General features: G+C 38.8%; 3 protein-coding genes and 2 long non-coding RNA genes across 5 annotated transcripts; 3 read left to right on the top strand and 2 right to left on the bottom strand.

The window, feature by feature from the left end:
* Positions 1–644: 644 nt before the first annotated feature.
* LOC105965380 (uncharacterized) lies at positions 645–3480 on the bottom strand. Its single transcript, XM_012989923.1, has 2 exons — positions 957–3480; positions 645–856 (listed from the first exon to the last, which is right to left on the bottom strand). The coding sequence occupies exons 1-2, from the start codon at positions 3478–3480 to the stop codon at positions 645–647; spliced, it is 2736 nt and encodes a 911-aa protein (XP_012845377.1).
* A 12710-nt stretch (positions 3481–16190) lies between these two features.
* Positions 16191–17122, top strand: LOC148766940 (uncharacterized). The gene is made up of 2 exons (XR_016034391.1): positions 16191–16289; positions 16813–17122. It is a non-coding gene; the product is annotated as an uncharacterized LOC148766940 (long non-coding RNA).
* Positions 17123–17681: 559 nt separating this feature from the next.
* LOC148766939 (uncharacterized) lies at positions 17682–18595 on the top strand. The gene is made up of 2 exons (XM_088825866.1): positions 17682–17977; positions 18086–18595. Exons 1-2 carry the CDS (start codon positions 17702–17704, stop codon positions 18593–18595), a joined length of 786 nt encoding a protein of 261 aa, XP_088681992.1. The 5' UTR covers positions 17682–17701.
* Positions 18596–22498: 3903 nt separating this feature from the next.
* Positions 22499–23984, bottom strand: LOC148766938 (protein ENHANCED DISEASE RESISTANCE 2-like). The gene is made up of 5 exons (XM_088825865.1): positions 23970–23984; positions 23273–23413; positions 23081–23176; positions 22837–22938; positions 22499–22723 (listed from the first exon to the last, which is right to left on the bottom strand). Exons 1-5 carry the CDS (start codon positions 23982–23984, stop codon positions 22631–22633), a joined length of 447 nt encoding a protein of 148 aa, XP_088681991.1. The 3' UTR covers positions 22499–22630.
* Positions 23985–24055: 71 nt separating this feature from the next.
* Positions 24056–25061, top strand: LOC148766937 (uncharacterized). The gene is made up of 2 exons (XR_016034266.1): positions 24056–24268; positions 24699–25061. It is a non-coding gene; the product is annotated as an uncharacterized LOC148766937 (long non-coding RNA).
* Positions 25062–25463: the final 402 nt, after the last annotated feature.

Here is a 25463-nt window from a genome sequence, read left to right as displayed (position 1 = left end):
CCCAATTGTGTGCTTGGCTTGGTGTTATATAGGGTGAAGAACTTGCGGAAGAAGGCAGTTTCCTTGTGCAATTAAAATCCCTTTTCTGCGCAACTTCGGATTCTCGGACGGGGGTCCCACGATTTGCACTAAAACTGGGACGGGGGTCTCAGCATTAAATCTTCAGAATTTTGATATTTTCACTTTTGACCCATATTTTCGCCAAAATTGCAGTTTTGACCCCATACTTTTCCAATTCTTCAATTTGTACCTAAAATACAATAAATCAACTTTTTAAGCACCAATTATCATTAAAACACACCAAAAGCTCAAATAAAAAGATATGATAAAGTGTAAAAATATACACTTAACAAGAATGGTTAGCTCTTATTCTTAAAAAGAATGGTGGAGTTTTCCCTTCTAATATTATTAGAGAAAAGTTTCTTGTTACTGTTGCTGTTTTTTTTTATGCTATTTGGACTAATAGAAATTTGATCACTCACGGCTTGCCCCCTGTTTCTCTGCATGATTTACTTCCTATTGTGACCAACAAGGCTACCTCTCACTGGACTAGCCAACTTGCATGTGCCCTCAAAGCTGGGAAGCATATCTCTCAACAGTGGAGTAAACCTCCTGTAGGATGGTATAAAATCAACTCGGATTGTTCAGAGCAGAACAACTTCAATAACCGAATCCACCTCCTGTTTGAACGAATTATCAGCAAGTACTTCTCTTACGAAACTATCACGTTTATTTTTCTCCATAATCTCCGATGCACTCGCCACTCTACCGTTCGATAAAATCTCGAGTACGAGTTCACCAAAATTGTATACATCCATGCACAGTTCATCCTTTATCAATGGTGCTCCAAATCCACCTGTCCACACACACACACACACAAAGCAAATCTTGAATATCTTTAACTAAAGTTAACTAGCCAAAAAAATAAAATGATTAAAGCATTCTTGATTTTTTACCTCTCTCCTTTGTACTCTTTACTAGTAGTGGGCTTTGACTCGGTTCCGCAATTGAATGGAGCCCGTATTCAGCCAAACGGGGCTCCGTTTTTTCATCGAAAAGTACGTTTTTAGCCTCGAGATTTCCATGTGGGATAGCTGGATAACAGCCATGGTGAAGAAAGCAAAGTGCCTTAGCAACTCCAATTACTATTCTACACTTACTCCCCCACTCTCTCCTAATTGTAATCGTCTCTGCTAAACTCCCGTTTGGCAAATATTCGTACAACAAATACGCAAAATGGTTGTTATAGCAAACTCCCAACAATCTCGTCAAATTCTCGTGCCTCACATTTCCAATCCTCATAAAATTTTGCAGCCTAATTTCCGCTTCGTTCGAGCCCCACTCGATTTTCTTGATCGAAACAGTGATTCCTGTCGGTAAAACCACTTTACCGAACGAGTCTTGTTCTGTATAATTAAAGCTCCTCAACACATCCTTTGCTGTAAACTGAGGAAGTCCGCTAAAGGAAACCATTTTCCATTGGCCTTTGTTGCTTCTTCTTCTCAAGTGAAGTATTACGAAAACCGAACCCGTTACGAATAGAATCGTGACAGCACATAGTACGACAATCCAAGCTAGCTTCTGTGCTCTCCGGCTTCCTATTTCCAATTCACTCGAAATCCCGTTTTTGCAAGGCCTTAGAGGGGGGCCACATAGCTTTGGATTGCCCAAAAAAGCGGTTATATCCATTTTTTCGAAAGTGCTGCTCGAAGGAATCGGGCCTGAGATATCGTTGTATGACACATTGAGGAGTTTCAAGCTAGGTGAATTTCTGAAAACGCCCTCGATCGGACCGAAGAAGCCATTGTGTGAAATGTCTAATTCGGTAAGTACGGGCAGGGTAGCCAGCTCCACCGGTATCGAGCCATTCAAGTTATTCTCAGCTACGTCCATTTTCAAGAGCTGCTTACAATTAGACACGGTTAACGGGATTCCTCCGGTTAAGTTGTTGGTTCTCAATTCAAGAACCGAAACCGATTTGCAGGGCTCGAAAGGAGGAATATTCCCCGATATGCCGCAAGATTCCATCGAAAAGTTGCGAAGATTAGGCAGAGACCACGTCTTCAACGGTATTTCTCCTCCGAGTTCTTGATTATCGGACACGTTGAAGTACTCGAGAAACGAGGCAAGAGCAATATCCGAGGGGATTCCTCCGGTGAACTTGTTTCTCGAAAGATCCACATACGAAATAAACGGGAGATTCGAAAACCGCAGAGAAATCTCGCCAGAAAATGAATTATCTTCGATTCGGAGGCGAATGAGCGACGAACAATTGGAGAGGGAGGGAGAAAGCCCACCGGTGAAATTGTTCGAGAACAGGATTAATTTGAGTAAGCCCCCACCGGAGCATATCTCCGGTGGGATATTACCGGAGAAATAATTTGTCGAAACGTCGACGTGTTGGAGTTTAGAGTTTCTCCCTAAATTCTGTGGGAGTGAGCCGGTGAAATAATTGTTCCATATAAGGAGAGTATCGAGATTTGGGAGGTTGGCTATGGATTGAGGAACGGGGCCAGATAATTCATTGTACATCAAACTCAGCAGTGTTAAATTTGTTATCTCCGAGAAACTCTCCGGGATTTCGCCGGAGATGAGGTTGTCGGAGAGATCTAAGCTTTTGAGGGTCGAGATTTTGCTGAGCTCCGGCGGGAGTTTTCCGGTGAGTTGGTTTTTGAAGAGGAAGAGCGATTCGAGTTTCGTGAGGTTGCTGAGCTGTTTAGGGATTTGGCCGGAGATATTTGCGTCGGCGATATCGAGGTACTGGAGATTGCTCATATTACCGAATTGCCACGGGATTTCGCCCTCGTAGGAGTTGTAACCGATCTCCATGTGGGAGAGAAATCTCAGATTCCCCAGCTCCGGCGGTATTTGGCCGCCGAGGAAATTCCCGGCCAGGTGGATGAACTCGAGCGATTTGAACGAGCCGTACTCCGGCGGGATTGGACCGCTGAAGTAGCTTCCGGCGAAGTTCAGCACTTTGAGATACTCCACCTGAGAGACGTCGGCCGGTTGGTTTCCGGCGAAGCTGTTGCTGAACGCGTCGAGAACGACCAAACTCCGGAGCCTCGGAATCCCACTCGGAAAACCCCCGGAGAAATTGTTCCTACTGATATCTAACGATTCCAGGTTAGTGAGGTTGAAAACACCGGCGGGAAGTTGGCCGGAAAACGAGTTATGGCTCAGATTGAGATCGACGAGATCGGAAAACAAACCGAACTGCTTCCCGGATAACGAGCCGCCGAGATTCTTCATCGACAGGTCTAAACCGACGAATTTGGAGGAATTATCACTGCACCGAATCCCGGTCCAAGAACACGCGTAGATTTTGCCGGCCAGCCGATCAGCTCCAGAAGCCGAAGAAATTACCCAGTCATTTAAACTATTGGAATCTTCTACAAATTCGAATTTTAAGCTCAAGAGGGCATGGGATATAGGATCTGTGCCGCCGCCGCCGCCGCCGCCGCCTCCGGCGACAGCCATTAGTAGAAAAAAGTAAAAGGGGCGGAGGAGAATCTTCTGTTGGAATTTTCATGATTTCCAATAATTAATATTGAGTAATATTAATTAAATTATTAAAGGATTAATTTCATTTATTTATTTGATCATAATCATGAAGTAAAGTGAATGAAAATTGTCTTGAGTAAATGGTTAAAGTTCAAAAGATGTGCGCTCGATGTGATCGAGTGATAGGACTAGTTTGGGTTTAAGTGTCCACAAATATTACTTTTGGGGACATTTAGTAATTAGTCAAATTAGTTGACCCAAATTTAAATAATAAAATATTTGGCCCAAACCAAATATTTAATTAATTGGCCCATGACCAATTAATTTTCCTACGCTTTTTTGAACTCGTAAAAAGAAGAGACACAACCTTCTGCTTCTTTTCCAACCATTGCAACCCTCTGTGAATGGATCTCTACAACCTATAAATAAAGGCAGAATCTGGCCAATTCTGTACTGAATTTAATCGGCAATTACGAGATAGTTCTTCATATTTTTCTTTCTTTTCGTCAAAGTTTCGTTTCGTTGTTCAAGTTCGCCGTGGGTCGAATATTTGTGCAAATATTTGACAACCGATCGTTGTACCTTGGGAGACTACCGGGAAGAGACTGTGCACCGTTGACAGCCCGGAAATATTGTCTTAAGGGAATTGCTTTTGCAAGCCTCGATCGTTCTTTGTGTTTTTCACAATTCCGCTTTTCGACAAACAAGTAAGTATTTTTCGTTTACGCAGATTGTTTATAATTACACCAACAATCTTAAGACAATATCTATTATTTAGTTTTTATGAGTTCTGCGTGAATTGAAATCTGATTTTCGAAACTTGTGATGAGGTTCATACGTTTTTTTAAAATTTGCTTTATTACATATTGAATATATGTTGATTGTTCAAAATATATGCGTGTATATATTGTAAATGCTTGAGTGATTTGGGAAGAAAATAAAATAAAAAATTGATTTCAAAGTTTCTGTAAATGTAAACATATATAAAGATTTGGTTATTTGTAAATGTCTGTGCCGAAATCTTCTTTACTGGGCTAATTGGTAGAAAAGGTATTTTCTATGCCAAAATATTTAGACTGCTGATGTTTTAAAATTATTATTTTGTAAGTGCACTTCTGTGTGCAATCACATTATTTTATTTTTGCATTAGAATCAAAAGTCTGACTTTAAGAAATTGCATAAGGTCTGAAAGTAATTTTAGTTTTAACTATTGTATTGAATCCATATTGCGTAGAGAATTTCTTGAATTTTCTACATCTTGAATTTATCGTCTCAGTTCATTGTTTTTCAAAACTAAAATTATGAGATTAAAAGTTTTGGATAAATTCAATTTCACATTTCAATAAATTTGTGTAGATGGCTTCAATCAATGTTACTACTCCTAAAGTTGTCGGCGCGGCCGAAAAAACCAAACAAGTTCACGGGCACGGACTTTGCTACTTGGAAGAACAAAATGTTCTTCTACCTTACTACCATGAATTTGGCTAAATTTCTCAATGAGGAGGCACCTAAGGCGAAGGAAGGAGAAACTCCCGAAAATAACAAGGAAGTCTTCCAAGCCATTGATGCGTGGAGTCACTCGGATTTCCTATGCCGTAACTACATCTTGAATTGCTTGGACGAACCGTTGTACAAAGTTTATAGTCCTATAAAGACCGCTAAACTTTTGTGGGATAGTTTGTCCAAGAAATACAAGTCTGAAGATGCGGGATATAGGAAATTCATAGTAGACAAATTTCAATTTTATCGAATGGTCGATAGCAAAACTGTTAGTGAGCAAGTGAATGAACTCCAACTCATGATCTACGATATTCTCGCCGAGGGTCATGAGGTGAGCGAATCCTATCAAGTGGCTTCCATAATTGGAAAGCTTCCACCGAGTTGGACGGAGTTCAAACACTACCTAAGGCACAAGAAATCGGTTGCCAAATGGACGATGGAGGAACTCATAGCAAGGCTAAAGACCGAGGAGGATAATAAAATTACCGACAAGGGTGGTCAATTCGTGGCTAAGGCACATGTGGTGGAGAGCTCGAAGCAGAGCAACAAGCGAAAGGGTCTTACATGTAACAAAGGACCATATAACAAGAAGAAAAGGTTCACGGGGGCGTGCTTCGTTTGTGGAAAGAATGGACACCTTGCGAAGGATTGCCGTCACCGCAAAGAAAACAATAAAAATGAAGCAAATGTCACCGTGGAATTAGCCGCTTCCGAGAACGACAACATGCATTTTTCGGCAGTTGTAACAGAGGCATACCTAATGAGCGATACTCGAGGATGGTGGGTAGACACCGGGGCTACACGTCACATTTGCTATGACAAGAGCATGTTCTCCTCCTACAAAAAGTTGGAGCAAGAACAAAAGCTTTTCATGGGAAATGATGCTTATTCGGTGGTTGAAGGACAAGGACAAGTGATCCTAAAATTCACTTCCGGAAAGGAAGTTACCTTGAACGATGTGCTACACGTTCCGGATATTAGGAAGAACTTAATCAGCGGTTCTATCCTAACCAAGAAAGGTTTCAAGTTGGCTTTTGAGTCGGAAAAATTTGTGCTAACCAAAGGAGGGTTCTACGTGGGAAAAGGGTACCTATGTGATGGTCTCTTTAAGGCGAACGTAGCCGTTATCGGCAAGAACTAAGCTACTAAATTTATATTGATAAATTTTAGTTTATATGGTTTATTTAAGAGTTGTAAGAACTTATTATGTTGGGAAATATCGTATGTAAAACAAGGTTTTACTATACAAGTTTTTTACTAGTATATTGTTTTCAAAATTGCCCTATGTTTTACATGTTTGTATGAAATTTAAATTATTAAATCATATAAATATTTTATTGTTTTCAATCCAATGACTTGGTTGAATTTGAGCATAATATATATTTATTTATACTTCAAATAAGCAATCATGAGTGGTGCTTGATTTCTTTGTTTTCAAAAATTTTATAAGTTAGTTCTTGATTTAAACGGTGCAATATGATTCTGTCAAATCATATTGTGAGTATTTTCTCAATAAAAATAAAAATTCTTAAAATTTTGAGTTTGATAAAAAGGTAGCAAATGCGTATTTGTGAAATACAAAATAAGAAGATAACTTCTTAAATCCGATAGAGCGGATAATATGAGTAATTTATTTGTGTGCATGGAAAAATCATTGCACCCTATTCACATCAAATGGGGTAGTCAAATGGAAAATCATGATATAAAGACACGATTAAACTTGAGTTTACCGAACAACTTGTGGGGGAAACTCCTTGTGTGTCTAATGACATATTAAATAGAGTTTCACACAAGATGAACATTCCTTATGAGTTATGGAAATATATATAATTGAACTATAAATATCTCAAAATGTGGGGGTATTTGACTACAAGTTACATATGTTTGTATATCCATTGAGGGATATAGTGAGACAATATAATTGAATATAATCAATTAATAATTGCTCTTATACTTTAATAAGTCTCGACATATTCGTCGTAAACTTATAATGTGAGACATTTACTCTCGAATGAAATAATTGATTTTGTGAAATCCATAGATAACCGAGCGGATCCATTTAATAAGGTTTATCTAGCGAGAGAGTTAAATTTGCATCGAGGGGAATAAGTTTAAAGCCTAAATAACTAAGTTACCTTATACGGAAACCTAACTTGGCGACTGGAGATCCCACGGACCAAGTTCAATAGGACAACCAGTTCTGTGTAACTTAAATGAATGGAGCACTTAGGAGTTTTAACTCCATCTTATTCCTATGATGCAATAAGTGCAACCTACGACGTTCAAAAAGGTTAAGCTATTGCTTTTAATGACGTCTATATCTTGTAAATTACAAGTGGGGTATAGTAGGATACTCTTTATAGATGCGGTCACCTATGTTAGTGTGAGTTGGGTCGGCTCGTTGAGAATTCTTAAAGGCTGGAATTCTCTAAAGCACTCGCAGAACCCGAGGATGTTCAGGGCCAAAACGAACACAACCGAGAATTTGAACAAGTTCGTTTAGTATGGTGTTAAGTTTATTGTCTTGGTTTACACAAACAGCCGACGGTTCAAGATGAAATAATTCACCAATTGGCTAAGTAAATCCGATAAGCTTTAACTAGGGAAGGTTCAAGATGAAATATTTCACCTATCCCGATGCTGTACTATTCACTAAGGAATTTTGACAAAATAGATCTTATGCTATAAGATTGGAAGAACAATTTTATTCATGTGGGGGATTGTTGGAATTTTCATGATTTCCAATAATTAATATTGAGTAATATTAATTAAATTATTAAAGGATTAATTTCATTTATTTACTTGATCATAATCATGAAGTAAAGTGAATGAAAATTGTCTTGAGTAAATGGTTAAAGTTCAAAAGATGTGCGCTCGATGTGATCGAGTGATAGGACTAGTTTGGGTTTAAGTGTCCACAAATATTACTTTTGGGGACATTTAGTAATTAGTCAAATTAGTTGACCCAAATTTAAATAATAAAATATTTGGCCCAAACCAAATATTTAATTAATTGGCCCATGACCAATTAATTTTCCTACGCTTTTTTGAACTCGTAAAAAGAAGAGACACAACCTTCTGCTTCTTTTCCAACCATTGCAACCCTCTGTGAATGGATCTCTACAACCTATAAATAAAGGCAGAATCTGGCCAATTCTGTACTGAATTTAATCGGCAATTACAAGATAGTTCTTCATATTTTTCTTTCTTTTCGTCAAAGTTTCGTTCGTTGTTCAAGTTCGCCGTGGGTCGAATATTTGTGCAAATATTTGACAACTGATCGTTGTACCTTGGGAGACTACCGGGAAGAGACTGTGCACCGTTGACAGCCCGGAAATATTGTCTTAAGGGAATTGCTTTTGCAAGCCTCGATCGTTCTTTGTGTTTTTCACAATTCCGCTTTTCGACAAACAAGTAAGTATTTTTCGTTTACGCAGATTGTTTATAATTACACCAACATCTTCTCCATTGAAACTGTGTGTGTGTGTGTCACCTTATTGATGCATGGGGACTGTAAAAGAAAGATGGAATCGAGAAAATAATTGGATTTGCTTTTTGGTAGAGAGAGAAAGAGAGAGGAGAGAGAGAGAGAGAGAGAGAGGGCCCTATTGATTTAACTAACCAGAAATGAAATGTTTGCCATTATTAATTAATTAATTAATTAATTAAAATAATGATTTAAAAATAAAATAAAATTAAGAATTTAGATTTGTAAATTGCTTTATCATGAGATATGCCTTTTGTGTAAATGAAGCTTTGAAAAAATACAAAAGTTTTTAGTCTTCCATAATGGCTACTATTCATGCACTGATGTTGACCGGTCTTCAACCTATTTTATTGGTTTATTTATGTACTACTATTTTGTTTATGTGTGTTTTACTTAATTAAGTGTGTTAATTCTTATATCAAGAAATAATTAATGTATAGAAAAGAAAAAAAAATATATTATTGTATTTTTATAGTTAGATGTCATTTTATATTTCACCTAATACCTGATACGGTCTATCCCTTATAAATTTTGAGATTTCGAACAAGGACGATCTTAGTGAACTAGGCAATTACATTGTGGCATCAAGATACCAAATCACATCAAAATCCAATTTAAGCCCCCACCAAGAAAGGAAGAAAAAAAATAACAATGAAAAATTAGATATATACACATGTTTAAAGCTTAAAAGCTAAAGAATTAATAATTAATTTCGAATCTAGAATTTGGTACATAAAACGTTAACGTATTGTGAATTGGGCCATGTGAGATAAGATTGTTTAATTTTACAAGATGTTGACATTTCATTTTTTTTATTCAAGTGCACCATCACAATCACGAATACCTTTGAAATCAATTCTTGGAACCATTATATTGCCTCACCAATTTAAATATATTAACGCCAATTATATATTCAACAAAATGTATCGTGGGTAAATATATAGAATTCACAATTGAGTCGGGTCTACTCAAAGCCCGATAGCTCGATCCAATTATATTTGACTTATTTTATTAAATCAAATTCATTTATGAGTCAAATTTGAGTCTACTATGGCTCAATCCGAATAAAGCCCATATAAGGATGATATAAATTCAAAGCCCGATGAACTTTAACTTATAGTATGTGAGCTTGAATCATCCAAAACTCAACTTACACGGCTCAATTGAAATCCCAACGCGCGAGAAATATATAATTGTTAATTGTTACTTTAAATTATTCAATTAAAAAATTACTAAAGTACTGTATATATGATATAAATTTTATCTAAAAAAAAAAATTATCCTATTTTTTAATTGATAACTGATATTTTTAATAAAAATATAATATTTATTCCGATTTGTGGATAACATAGAAGAGGCATTTATTTTTGTCCTTGTACAATTACTAAAAAAACAAGTTATGTTCATAACTCATAACTGAGTATTTATGAAGTCATCTGCATTCTGCAATTATATTTATTGTATTTGTGGCATTAAATAGTAAATACTGTCACAGGGTTTTACTGCTGTACCCGTGACAGCACTGCACCTGTGCACCACTCTCGTTGGTGCTTATACATTTACCATTTTACCCCTTTACCATTTTCTGTAACTTATTTTCAAATTAAAGTATTGTCATTAGACATTGATGATGCTAATTACTTAGATCACCTGGGGTAGTGTAGAAAATGAACTGGGAGAGCAAAGCGTGCTACTACATTATCGTGAGACAACTCCCACGAGGAGATAACTCGATCAACACTATTACCCCGCGACGAGACAACTCCACGAGGAGATAGTTCGCTACTACATCGTCGCGGGACAAAACCGACGACTCAATTAACTTATATCGCGGCGGGGGTTGATCCGGCGGAAACCCCTCCGACGCTCAAGTCAGACGTGCTGATAGAGGAAATAGTCAAGAGAATACAGTTAATAGTATTGCTCAGTTAATAGGACGTACCTTAATAAAATGAGTAAAACCTCTATTTATATGTCGTTTATTGGGTTGGGTTTGATTTGTTGGGCCCAAGCCTTACTTGAAGGTGTTTGGGCCTCGGTGATATTAGTCTTCGATATTGGGCTCGTAGCCCAGTAGGTAAAGAAATTGTAGGCCCATTGGGTTAGCCCAATTAGGCATATCATTAAGCCCCCCACTCTCGAGTCGATGTGGGGGCCATGTTGTGATGGGTCGCAAATCGTGTCGAGAGTAAAAATTATAGAAGTCGATCGTTGGCGTATGGACTAATGGTATGTGAGAACGCGTTGGAGCGTGTGTCGGAGGGGTGTGAATGCGCGTTGGCGCATAGCGCGACAAAGTTGCCGCGATATAAGTTAATTGAGTCGTCGGTTTTGTCCCGCGACGATGTAGTAGCGAACTATCTCCTCGTGGGAGTTGTCTCGTCGCGGGGTAATAGTGTTGATCGAGTTATCTCCTCGTGGGAGTTGTCTCACGATAATGTAGTAGCACGGATCAATTTATCTCCTCGTGGGAGTTGTCTCTGGGGTAATAGAATTGATCGAGTTATCTCCTCGTGGGAGTTGTCTCGCGATAATGTAGTAGCCCGGATCAATTAATCTCCTCGTGGGAGTTGTCTCTGGGGTAATAGAATTGATCGAGTTATCTCCTCGTGGGAGTTGTCTCGCGATAATGAAGTAGCACGGAGCTAGTATTCTCCTCGTGGGAGTTGTTTTTTATCGACATTGTCAATGTTTTGACGCGTTGCTTGTATGTGTTTACATATAGCCTTGTGCGTGACGTACTTGAAGAGGGGATCAGGCTCTCAAGATTTTTTTTTTTTTTTTTTTTTTTATGGGGATCGTGCCCCTTGTTAGACCTCGTGGGTCGTAAGTATGTTTGGACCGTGGCCACGTTTTAATGAAGGACCCATCGAAAACAAGTAGATAAATTTGAGTAATCGAGCTGGCCAGGCTATATGGATTCTCATAATATCTCTAAGTGTTTCTAGGGTTGTAATCGTGCTAACTTGAGCTTGCGATTATATAGTGAATTTCGGGCGAGTTGTCTCCTCATGGGAGTTGTCTCGCGGTGAGTTGTAGGAGCATTGGATGATGTGCGATTTAGGAGCGTGTGAATTGAGGTTGCTCTGAACGAGTTGTCTCCTCGTGGGTCGCTGCGGGTTGGGGTACCGAGCGAGTTGTCTCCTCATGGGAGTTGTCTCGCTGTAGTTTTGAGACTAGAGGCGGTTAGCTCCTCGTGGGAGTTTCCTTGTAAGGGGTTGTAGGACCGAGCGAGTTGTCTCCTCGTGGGAGTTATCTCGCTATGGTTTCGTAGACCCGAGGGAGTTGGCTCCTCGTGGGGGTTATCTCACAACGGGTTATAAGACGGAGCGAGTGGTCTCCTCGTGGGAGTTATCTCGCTATGGTTTCGTAGACCCGAGGGAGTTGGCTCCTCGTGGGAGTTGTCTCACAACGGGTTATAAGACGGAGCGAGTGGTCTCCTCGTGGGAGTTATCTCGCTATGGTTTCGTAGACCCGAGGGAGTTGGCTCCTCGTGGGAGTTGTCTCGCTGCGGGTGGTAGTACTGAGCGAGTTGGCTCCTCTTGGAAGTTGTCTCGCAAGCCCCTCACTCTCGAGACGATGTGGGAGCCAAGTCGAAAGGGGTACCGGATCGTATTGAGAGTAGATCGGTGCTGTAGTCTTGCGTTAATCGTTGGTAAGGCGTGGAGAAATAATTTTTTTTTTTTTTACTTTCCATTTGATAGCAAACGCAATTTGGTAGGTGCGTTAAAGAGCTCGCGGAATTTTGTGGAGCGCGTTGAAATTCTCGTGCGATTTGGAGAAGCGAGTCAAAATCTACGCGCAATTTGGTAGAGAATAGGCAAAGTTGCGCGCGATTTGATGGGAGCGCGCAGTCCAAGGGTGCCTTGGAAAGCGCGCGCACGTGCTCGCGCGCGCTCCAAGTAAATTTTTTTTTTTTTTTTTTTTTTCTGTGGCGCGCGTGCTGTGCACGCGCGCGCGTGCTGTGCACGCGCGCCTCCAGTTTTTTTTTTTTTTTTTTTTTTTTTTTTTTTTTTTGTTGCTGACGCCAGCGCGCGTCAGCGCGCGCGTGCACTTTTGCTGACGCCAGCGCGCGTGCACTGCACGCGCGCCTCCTTTCCTCCTTTTTTTTTTTTTTTTTTTTTTTTGGTCTTGTATTTTTCTTCTTCTTTCGTCTTCTTCTTTTTCTTCTATTTTTTCATCTTCTTCTTTTTTCTTCTTCTTTCTTCTTCTCTTTTTTCATCATCTTCTATTTTTTCATCTTCTTTTTTCTTCTTCTTTCTTCTTCTCTTTTTTCATCATCTTCTTTTTTCTTCTATCTTTTTTATTTGGTTGATATTCACCCCCTTGGGGATGTTCTATCTTTTGAATAGGGAGATTATGCTCGTTCCTTGAGATGGGATGTGGACCCACTTGGGGTTGAAAGGTAAGGGTGATGCCCAACCTTAGGATGGGGATAACTGCCCACTGTAGGATGAGGCGCTCGAGATCTATGGTCTGAGGTGGATGTGCACGGTTGTGCCATTGGTTCGCGCGTGCGCGTCAGACCATTTTTTCTGTTTTTTGAAGTAGGGATGTGAAACACTTGATGGGATGTGAAACCCCTTGGGGTTGAAAAGTAAGTGGATGTACCACCCTTGAGATGAGATACCCAACTTTAGGATGGGATAGCCCCCCATTTAGGATGAAGGGATCACGAACCACTAGGGTGAGATGCCCAACCTTGGCGATATATGGTGCCACCGATTCAGTGGCAGCACGAGTTGAATCTTCCGTGATCATACGCTGAAGGTCTTCTTCGGTTATCTTAAACGTTCGAGAAGTAAGTAGAAATTGATCATGTTGAGGACCCAGTGGGGCCTCACGAGGAGGAGCGTTGGCTCCTGCTATGACGATGTATGGTGTCACTGCTTCAGTGGTAGCACAAGTTGAAGCTTCCGCGATTATACGCTGAAATTGATGTAGAGAGGTGAGGGGATACCCAGCCTTTGGGATGGGATGTCCAACCCTTGGGGTGTGTTAGCCCCCCAGCTCAGGAGAAGTTACGTGATGCGGGGATGGTACGCATGGCGATGATGCGCGAGGGATAGGCGCGCGGCGCTAGCGCACGTCGGCGAAGGCGCTCGGCGAGGGCGCGCGGCGCTAGAACGCGTCGGCGAGGGCGCACGGCGCTAGCGCCCGCTAAAGGCACAAGGCTAGGGGGCGCGCGGCGCGGTGTTGGGGCGCAAGGCCGGCGGGCGCGCGCGGCGGCAAGGGCGTGCGCGGCATTGCAGCGCAAGGCCTGGGCGTCGGAGGTCGCGTTTGCGCGTGGTAGCCTCGAACGAGTTGTCTCGTCGCGAGGTGGTAGGGCCGAGCATTTTGAGACATGTTTCACCACAATTTAGTTGAAGCGCGAGAGTTGTCACACGGGTAAGTAGTAACTGGGGAGTTGTATCGCCCAGATGTTATATCGACTCGAGAGTTGTCTCGAGGCTAAATATTATTGTCGGGGAAGTTGTCCCGCTGCGACGTGGTAACGACTCAAGAGCTGTCTCGAGGCTAAGTGTAGGCGTCGGGGGAGTTGTCCCGCTGCGACGTAGTAGCGACTCGAGAGTTTTCTCGTGGCTATAAGACATCTCATGTACTTGAAGTAGGACATCCGATGTAGTTGAAGTAGGACATCTGATGTACTTGAAGTATGATATCAGATGTAGTTGAAGTAGGACATCTGACGTACTTGAAGTATGACATCAGATGTAGTTGAAGTAGGACATCTGAATGGCCTAGTCGATCATATGTCGAATATCCTCTTTGTTTATCTAAACCACGTGAGGTGGAGCTGGTTGATGAGGGTCTTGCTGAAGGTTTCGAAGTGGATCTCGAGCGCGACCTCAAGTGTCATCTCGAAGATAGCCTCGAGGATCATCACGAGGGGGTCCGTTCGAGGGGGGCGGAAGTAGACCCCCAGAGAGTCGATGACCCATGGCGAATGAAATGTTTTGGGGGCACTGTGAACCCCCAGGGAGTCGATAACCCTTGGCGAACGAAATATTTTAGGGGCAGATGTAAGCCCCCAGGGAGTCGATAACCCTTGGCGAACGAAATATTTTGGGGGCGATGTAAGCCCCCAGGGAGTCGATAACCCTTGGCGAGCGAAATGTTTTGGGGGGCAGATGTAAGCCCCCAGGGAGTCGATGGCGGTGGAACCATAGGTGGATCCACATGTGGAGCAGGTGCTGGTATCGCGTTGGGAGCATCTGCTCCCATCGTGGCGATATATTGGGTCACGGCCTCTGTGGCAGCGCGAGTTGAAGCTTCTGCTATCATGCGTTGAAGCGCATCCTCGGTTATTTGAACCATTCGAGGAGTAGGGAGCGGTGGATCGGCGAGTGGTGGGTCCCGAGGGGGATCACCTGAACCTCGCGAGGTGGATCCATGGGACATGGAGGAGGTGGCAAGCCAGAGCCTCCACGAGGTGGGAGGTCGTTAGCTGTGCCATTTTTTCTCCGAGCAGACGCCTCAGGAGGATCTTGTTGGCTACGTGATCTGGTTTGCATCGTTCCCACAGACGGCGCCAAAATGATGATGCTAATTACTTAGATCACCTGGGGTAGTGTAGAAAATGAACTGGGAGAGCAAAGCGGATCAGTAGCTTGACAACTTGATGATCCTGAGGTACCTGCGATCATAGAACACGTAAACTAGGCCGGGGGTTGATCCGGCGGAAACCCCTCCGACGCTCAAGTCAGACGTGCTGATAGAGGAAATAGTCCAGAGAATATAGTTAATAGTATTGCTCAGTTAATAGGAGGTACCTTAATAAAATGAGTAAAACCTCTATTTATATGTCGTTTATTGGGTTGGGTTTGATTTGTTGGGCCCAAGCCTTACTTGAAGGTGTTTGGGCCTCGGTGATATTAGTCTTCGATATTGGGCTCGTAGCCCAGTATGTAAAGAAATTGTAGGCCCATTGGGTTAGCCCAATTAGGCATATCAGACATTAATAAATTAATGACATGATATTCTTTCTCAGTAAATTAATGACATGATAATAAATGAAATACTTTAATTTATTTTTTTTCATTTTTTATTTTGTGACGAGACCACATGTATAGTATTTTACTATTTTTTGATTAAGTTAAAAGTTAATAGTAGTAGAAAATTGATTTATTTAATGTGGTAGTAAATGACAAAGTTTTCTTTCTATAAGGCTGTCAGATTTTTGAAATTGCACAGCCTACGTGGACTCCAAAAACCTTTGTTCCGCACAAATGTTTTAAATTTTTAATAAGAATTCATGCAAATGCAGCTTTTGAAAATCATCACACTATTCCAATTTAGTAATGTAGTGCTAAGATTAGACCAAAATTAAATTGCTAATCTCGGTGCAAACTTGTAACCAAACAAGGGTTAATTTAACTTTTTTTAATGGTAATTACTAATTAGTAATTTGAATTGATTAATTAAAGGGGTTTATTAGGGATAACCCCTTGTTCATATTTTCTAATGAGATGGATCCAATTAATTTTTCCCTTTTTGACATACACCCAAATTTGCCAACTTGGCAAAATATATTATATAATTTCCCTTTAATACCCCTGTTTTATTTTTGAACAACTTTTATTTCCTTAACTACGTGATATGAGATTTGCTGATACGTTGCCTAAAATCACGGAATAAATTTACGTGAGTTTAGTGGCCGTTTCTATGAAATCGTGTACAATCTGTTTTGAAGATTTTCTCCAGCGTTTCATCGTTTTTCTATCGTCTTTGAAGATTTTTTCACCGGCGTGGAAATAGGATCGGATTTGAGCGTTCATTGTTGTACGTTGTTAAGCGGGTATGAATGCATTTTTTTTCGTTTTTTATTTTCGCTGTATGTCCAGGGTTGTCGTGTATGGTGGTTAGACATTTTTAATAGTTGTGTTGATACTTAATTCTATTAAGTAGAACGTTTCTTAACAAAATTACGTCGTCACATATACATCGTTATTTTTGGCTGATGATGTTTGTTTGGAAGAGGATTCACAGAGTTATAAGAGGATGGTTCACGCAGTTGGATCAGAGTTGTTTTATTTGAGCGTCGTAGTTGGTTTATGCAATAATCGAAATAAATGTCTGTTGTGGTCGAGTTCATGAGTTTGATCCATATTGATAGTTGGTTTATTTGTTTACAACAGTCGATTTTAGTGTGCTCGGTAGTACATTAAAATATATTTCGTAGTCTTTTTTAATTTAGCGTATGGATTTTGCATTTTAAGTTTATTTTTGATGATATTAATGTATTGTCATTCAAATGTATTTGTAGTCTATTTAATCATTTTTTAGTATTCTGCATTTTTAATTTTGTTTCATGATTTTAGGTTTTTTCGATGGCGAATTTCGTACGGATTTTGTTGAGGTTTGGTGGGTTGGTTGCTATAAAGAGGTGTTTACGATGTAATGGCTCGGTAACTTCGGTTAAGTGTTAAACCGTTGTAATACAGTAGTATACTATTATGAATACCGTATGATACTACCATTATCATTTTATTATACTATTATGAGATTATTAATGTACTAGAGTTTTTTAACTCGACATATTGGTTTGATTGTGTTATGATGTGTTTTATGTATTTTATCAAAACCCTAGATTGAAATTATGAGATTATTAATGTACTATTTTATTGGTTATGTTGGAATACTTTACGTTGGTTTTGTTCTCAATGTTCTTGTCATTTCAGTGGTATATTGTTTGTAACACAATTTCATATCACTACTATAACCGTAATATACTATCATAGCAGATTAATGTACTATATTGAAATTATTAATATACTATGTGGTTGAATAATATGTGGTCCATAGTCGATTAACGAGATCCATAGTCGAATTAGATCAATAAGATAGTCTATTATATGATATAAGGAAAATTACCCTAATTGATTAGTATTTCAAACAAACATATTATTCAGTTTGATATTATTTCAAAAGGTAAAGTAACGGGATTTGTGGGATTTGATTGAGAGTACTTATGTAATTTAGAAAAGGGCAAATTACCAAAACCCCCCTGAGGTAAGCCTAAATAACGAAAATCCCCCCATGTTCTCGTAATTACGAAAACCCCCCTGAGGTATGCAGACGTCTTACAAATCGCTCTAACGGTGTTAGACTCGATAGAATCTTTTTGATTCTCCCGAATATTCCTCCGATAATACCAATTTTGCCCTTGTACACGAAATTAACCTTAGGGGGGTAATTGTAAGCATTTTAATGTTACGCCTCCACCAATCATCACCATCCACGTCATCATCTTCTTCTTCCTCTGGAAAAAATCTCATGGAGCAAAAGCAGAGCTCCGCCCTACTCCACCACCGCCACCGCCTCTATCAAGAACAGACCAATTCTTGGCACAACCAAGACACCCGCCACGTGGACCTCCTCTCCGCCGTCGATCTATCTCACCACTTCCCTTACCACTCAATCCCGAAACCCGAATGGCAATGCAACAGTAGTAGCTTGATCAATAGAGAAAAAAGAAAAGCACAGGTTTCATAATAATAATAATAATAATAATACTACTTATGTTATTTATGGGATCTGATTTTTTTTTTTTTTAATTTTAATTATTTCTTTCGTTCGTGTTTTAAATCTCAGTTCGATATCGAAGAAAACAACGAAAACATAGTCGAAGCAGAGGAAGAGAAATCGGAGATCACCGCGAAAACCGAAATGGAAACTTCCGGAAACACTTGTTCGAAGGAAAGCTCCAAATTTTCCGAGGTTCAAAAACCTGATTATATTCATGTTCGGGCGAGACGGGGCCAAGCCACTGATAGCCACAGCTTCGCCGGAAACCTACCGGCCGACGTCTCTCAGGTGGAGTCTCTCAAAGTGCTGAATTTCGCCGGAAGCTACTTCAGCGGTCCAATCCCGCCGGAGTACGGCCCGTTCAAATCGCTCGAATTCATCCACCTCGCCGGAAATTTCCTCGGCGGCGCAATACCGCCGGAGCTGGGGAATCTGAGATTTCCGACGCAAATATCTCCGGCCAAATCCCTAAACAACTCATCAACCTCACGAAACTCGAATCGCTCTTCCTCTTCAAGAAGCAACTCACCGGAAAACTCCCGCCGGAGCTCAGCAAAATCTCCACCCTCAAAATAATTTCTTTTTCAACTTTTTTCTTTTATTTTCACATATTTAACAGAAGGATATAATAGACATTTCACGTTTTCGGTTAAAAAAATTCGGTCAACCGTTAGTCAAGGGGGGTTTTCGTAATTACGAGAACATGGGGGGGATTTTCGTTATTTAGGCTTACCTCAGGGGGGTTTTGGTAATTTGCCCTTTAGAAAAAAATGGGTTCTTATCAAAATGACAAATTTAAGTTTGGGTCTACTGTTGGCCGAAAACCTACACGCAAGTGCACGTATCGTACAAGTAATATAGTGGACTAAAAGTCCGGATATCGAACCTACAGGGAATATTTAATTATCTAATCCTAGACGTTAAATTCTACCAATTATTATCAAGCCCACCCTACACAGTCGAGTTTTGAGAGAATAAACTAAATTAAACTAAATTAAAAAAGACAAAAGCAAGAAACAAATTAAGCACGAAGATTTATCAAAGTAAACAAGCCTAGGATTTTATTCTTCCCCCTATGTGATTATTACTCCCCAAATTCCTTCAATTATGCAAGCAATTAACCCGGATTATTAACCTGAGATGCTAAAATAATCATAACCCGCTTCCGCGTGTATTACGATTCTAACACTCTAGATTCAATTACTATATTCCTATGCAATTAATTCTAGAACACAACATTAAGCACAAATCTCAATAATGGCTACCTAAGAGATTAACTATGTTCCTATGTTAATACCACAAAGACTCTTCTACCACAGTTCTAATTATTAACCCGATCTTCCGATTCATGCGATTAACAATAACATAAAAGCACATAAGTTGATCAAGTTCATGCACTTAATAAAACAAGTAGAAGAAATAATCCGGAATTAAAACTTGCATAAATTCATAGAATTGGGTTCATAAATCCCACATAGGGTTTCAAATAAAATCCTAGAAATAAAGACTTAGCAACTCGTAATTCTTATGATAAATAAAATAAAATAAATAAATTAAATAAGAAAAACTATGCTTGAATCTTCGTTGATCTTCTTTGCTCTTGATTTTGCGTAAAAAGATTGATAATTGTGTGCTTGGGTTGGTCTTATATAGGGTGAATAACTTGGGGAAGAAGACATTTTCCTTGTGCAATTAAAATCCCTTTACTGCGCAACTTCGGAGTCTCGGACGGGGGTCCCACAATTTGAACTAAAACTGGGACGGGGGTCCAAGCTTTACATCTTCAGAATTTTGATTTTTTCACTTTTGGCCCATATTTTATCCAAAATTGCAGTTTTGACCCCATACTTTTCCAATTCTTCAATTTGTACCTAAAATACAATAAATCAACTTTTTAAGCACCAATTATCGTTAAAACACACCAAAAGCTCAAATAAAAAGATACGATAAAGTGTAAAAATATACACTTAACACACCCCCAAACTTGAACTTTTGCTTGTCCTCAAGCAAAATCTACCAATAAGCAAATAACTCAACTATAACATCTCATCACATAGATCAATGATCAACTTCACGTTTTCAGAACTTGTAATTATAATGACAATTCTTAGGCATTCACAAGCTCAAAATTCAACAACGCTTGGTCACTCACCATTACCAAAAACCACAATTCATACAATTGCTTCAAGCATCCAATATTTCCAAATTAAAGATAAAAAGAATTTATACTTACATGCATATGCTTGACTCCAAATACTCACCAAATTATTCTACTCTACTAATATCGAACATTAAGCTATTGGGATCATTGGGACTTTGTGGCTTTCAATTGTTAGGCTCTTTGGTTCGAGGTAGGAAATATGGGTATATGTGGCTATTTTTCTTTAATTTAGGCGGTTACGCCAAAATTTGAAAGATAGGCGTTTGAAACAATGAATTCACCTCTACGGACTTTAATAAACTCGATTCTGAAAAGTTCAAAAGTCTCCACTTTTGCTTTTGAGACAATGAATCGAGTTTTCAAAAACAACCCTCGTCGTTAGGTCATAGAAAAACGTGTTTTGATATGCCTAATTGGCCCAACCCAATGGGCCTACAAATTATTTACCTACTGGGACACGAGCCCAATATCGAAGACCACTATCACCGAGGCCCAATCACCCTCAAGCAAGGTTTGGGCCCGACAATCTCAACTAAGCTATAAATACACATTTGAACTCATTCCATAAGGTACGTCCTATTAACTGAGCAATACTATTAACTGTATTCTCTGGACTATTTCCACTATCAGCACGTCTGACTTGAGCGTCGGAGGGGTTTCCGCCGGATCAACCCCCGGCTTAGTTCATGTGTTCTATGATCGCAGGTACCTCAGGATCATCAAGTTGTCAAGCTACTGATCTGCTTTGCTCTCCCAGCTCATTTTCTACACCACCCTAGGTGAGCTATATTTTAGCATCATCAGATTATGAAAGCAAATAAACACGAGAAAATATCAATATAAAAACGGATCTAGGATTTTATCTTCCCCCTATGCAAGAATTGCTCACCCAAAACCCCTCAATTATGAAATATATGATTCATGATTATTAATCCGAGACACTAATTTACTCATAACCCGCTGTCGCGTGTATTATGAGTCTATTATTCATAAACGGTTCACTATATGTCTATGCAAACAAATTATGAATAAAACATTAACTAACAAGTCTCGTAAATGGCTACCTAAGGCGATATCTGTATGTCTACGACACCACATGCAATTGACACACTCATCCGGTGAAAACTACTCGAAGGTTCTTATACTTACCGTCTAATTATCAAAATAGCTCTGTCGAGTCAATCCCAATAATCACAGATAAAGCACATAAATTGATCAAGTTCATGCACTAACAATCATAACAAGTATAAGAAATAATCATAAAATCATAATTGCATAATCTCAAGAAAACGGGATCACCATCCCCACATAGGGTTCCGACAAAAGCCTAGATTAAAAACTTAGCTACTCGTAATTCTTATGATAAACAAAATATAATAAATAAAATAAATAAGAAAAACTATGCTTGAGTCTTCGTTGATCTTCGTTCTCCGCGTTTTGTGGTGTAAAATTTCGTGCTTATGGTGTAGAGACTTGTTGCTTTTATAGGCTTTTCTTGATAAGGAAGTAGTGGAAACCTAATAGGAATCAATTTCCGCCACATTTCCCCATCAGGATTTGTTCGTCGATTTGTGCCATGTTGGAGTCCGAGTTTCGGAATGTTGTGTAAATAAGAATTGTAGCCCTTGAAATTAGCTTTCCAATGCCGTCAAAATCACCTAATTCAGAGTTCGTATGAGAGAGATATGCTCGAAATGGTGGACACTGTCAAAGCTGTGGCGAGATTCCTTTTTCCAATTTGATTTGTTTCCTTATTTGCAACTTTTTCCTTTCTTTTTGATCTTTTTTCCTTCATGGACACCTAATTCTCGTTTTTCATCTATAAAACACAAAATCAATCAATTAAAGCACAAATATAATTAAATCTAAACAAAAGATCCACGTAAAGTAAACGTATTGAGTTTAATATCTACACTCAACACATATATTCGGTTGGGCCGCAAAATGTATGGGTCGATTGCTTTTTTTAGAAAACCGGGTCCGATTTCGATTGGGCTACATTTGCTATAGTATTAGAGACTAATAGATCCTTGATAATTTCGTATTATAAGTTCTAAAAGTTTCGTAAGTAAACGACAACTAATAATTTTTCGGGTCGACTCCGGTATTCCATTGCATAAATTACTTGTTTTTTCATATTATCTATTTATATATATATCTGTAATTCAGTAGATCACAAAATAATTGGTTGAATGAAGAAGCATGAAATTTGAAAATCATGGTTACCACAGGTGCAAGCATGAACCAACCATAGCGAAGCCTTAGCTTTCAATACTGAACAACTAAGCTTACGTCTAAATACCAAATAATACATTATCTCTCTCTCTCTCTCTCTCTCTCTCTCTCTCTCTCTCTCTCACATGTGATGGACAAATCCAAGTTGAACAATGAAAACTGATTCAGTTTACATTGATCAAAACAAAGTAAAATGTTTCAGACTAAATCGAACCTCATACTTCCAAGGGTACAGCAGAATCAAGCTGTACTCGACTTAGTCTAACGGTTCCAAGAATGTATTCCGGGAGTTCTGCCTCTTCTCTTCCCTGTAACATAAGGAACGGTCAATTTATTCCTCGTTTCTAATATTTGATATCAGTTAATTGATTGTTACAGTAGAAAATAAATAAATAAGGGGATAAAAGAATAATATACGAACCTCTATAACAATGGAAAGATCAACAACAAGACTTGTAACATATCCAAGGACAAGACTGATAACACCCCTTGCTACAGATGATGAACCGATATCTACATCAATCTGCACGAACAATTATTAATTATTAGTCGATGAAATCCAAATAATTCAATCAAATCAAAGCAACAGTTGGAAACATATAATTTCATATAAAAGACGCCAATATCCAAATAAAACGGAAGCACCAACTAAGTTAGGATCTGACCTCCAGAAAGTTGTCTTGCCTGAGGTACTTGCAAGTTACTGCTTTTCCGAGCAGGCAAGCTTTTGTTCCAACTGCACGTTTCACCATCCAGTACCCCTGTTTAAGAAAAATAAAACGATTTTGAACGATAATAAGATAGTCAAAAATTAGCGCCTAAAGTCAACTATTCACGAGATCAGAAAATAGTGCTACCTCAACAATGCTTGGGATGAGTTTGAATCTTGAATCAAGAAACATGTCGGTGCCATCAATGAATTTACCCAATAACGAGTTCTTGCTTACTGGCCTGTCTGAAACAATTACACCAGCATAAATTTTCGCCTTCGAAAATCTCTGAACAAAACACAAAAGCAAAACTAAAAAGTTCCCAAAATATCAAGAAGATTTCGGTACTCTGCAAATAAAATACACACTGCTTGTTTTACTAAAAGGTTCCATAATGAAGTAGCTGTTGGCCGAAAACCTACACACAAGTGCACGTATCGTACAAGTAATATAGTGGGACTAAAAGTCCGGATATCGAACCCACAGGGAATATTTAATTATCTAATCCTAGACGCTAAATTCTACCAATTGTTATCAAGCCCACCCTACACAGTCGAATTTTAGAGAGAATTAACTAAATTAAATTAAAAAGCAAATTAAAACGACGAAGCAAGAAAGCAAATTAAACACTGTTAGAGAATATTATATTATAATAACTCTTGTAATATTAGGATTCTAATATAACTCTTGTAATATTAGGGTTGTCTAGGGTCCGAGAGGGTTTGTACTTCTCGGACCATAACGATTGAATATGGGCCGTACAAATAGTAAATTTTTGATCTCATCCATTGATTTTTTGTACGACCTAGTACGACACCAGTGATTTAAAAATTAAAGTACGAACCCAGCAAAAACACATCGTACATTCGTACCCTATCGTACACACATCGTACTTTGTATAAATGACTTAATTAACCTTATAAACTTAAATCAATAAATTAAAATATTTATTAAAAACATTTTAATAGTCATATGAATTAACGAAATATCATAATCTCTCAAGACCTCATACTCAAAATCTCTCAAAACCTCACGAATGTTCTTCACCAAACAAAAATCTCAGAATCTCTAGTTTTCTCGTTCTGCTTCATCGTCTCGCCGGGGAGGGGGGCTGGGGCTAAACAACTAATTTAATTTGGGAATGTAAGTATTCCGGACAAAGATGTCTGCCCCAAGAATTGCTATATGCGGTGGTTGTTGCACCTTTGATGATTAGTAAATTTTTTTATAAGAATTAATGATTAGTAATTTGATTGATGGAATACTTGTTCTTGTTTTTTTTTTTCCGTATTTTTAGTGATCGATTTTTTTCGTTCTTTCATTTTTTTTAGTTGTTTCTTGCTCGCCGCTAGAATTGAGAATTCAACAGTTATTCTATTGTTCCTTTTTTTTATTTTTATGTTTCTTATTGCTAGAATTGAGAATTTTGATTCTTGATGTTCGATACATATTCGTCTCCTTATACAACTCGCAAACTGTTGTATCTTTCCAATCTTGGGTAATATGACAGTGACATGGGACAAGCTGTGTATTTGCTTATATGTGTAACCTGGCCCCAAATTGAGAATTGCAGGCGAAACAGGAGAAATTATACGGGGCAAAAACAGAAAGGGATTGCTAATGGTGGCAAGAATCGAGGATCAAGCAAGTCAAATTAAACTTGAATTCTCTGTTAGGATGGAGAATTGAGGCCTTGACATTTTATTGGTGTGATTCATTTGATAAAGAAGATGATGACACATTCCAGAGTGGGCTCTTTTAAGAAGTGTGGCTGCAGTACAAACATTGAAGAAGTTGTCTACACATTTTTCATGTTTTTAATTCTCTGTATATTTTCTTTAGATAGATTAAGAGTTTTTGCACATTGAAGATGATGACTTGTACAGTTTTTGTGAGTATAATAATTTTGCTTGACGGAGATAGAATTTTTATGCTCGATCTAGACCTTCGATGATAGTAAGTATGATGATATTATATCTATGTTATCTAAGTATTGCGTTTTATATTGCATTGTAGTTGTTCTTTTTTCTTTTTATTGTTTATGATTTTACACATGAATTCAAAGACTGGATCTTTATTAAATTTGGATTTTGGCTGGGTATAATTTGAATCTTGCGAGATTTAGTGATATTGGTTTGTACATGGAGTTGCAGAAATTTTAGCTGTAGACTTTTTTTATGTTTGTGATTAATTAAAAAAAATCTATTGTGCTACCGCAGTTGGTTGTTCGTATTGGTAGGTTTTCTTGATTAAACGATGTCATTAGTTGTTGAATTTCATGTGGTTTGATCCATAGTTGAATGAGTTTGAGAGACGGCATATCAAATCCTTTAATATA

Source organism: Erythranthe guttata, chromosome 11 (genome assembly GCF_056151865.1).
Source record: "Erythranthe guttata isolate IM_541 chromosome 11, IM_541, whole genome shotgun sequence".
Taxonomy (NCBI): domain Eukaryota; kingdom Viridiplantae; phylum Streptophyta; class Magnoliopsida; order Lamiales; family Phrymaceae; genus Erythranthe; species Erythranthe guttata.
This window is presented reverse-complemented; position numbering and strand designations above follow the sequence as displayed.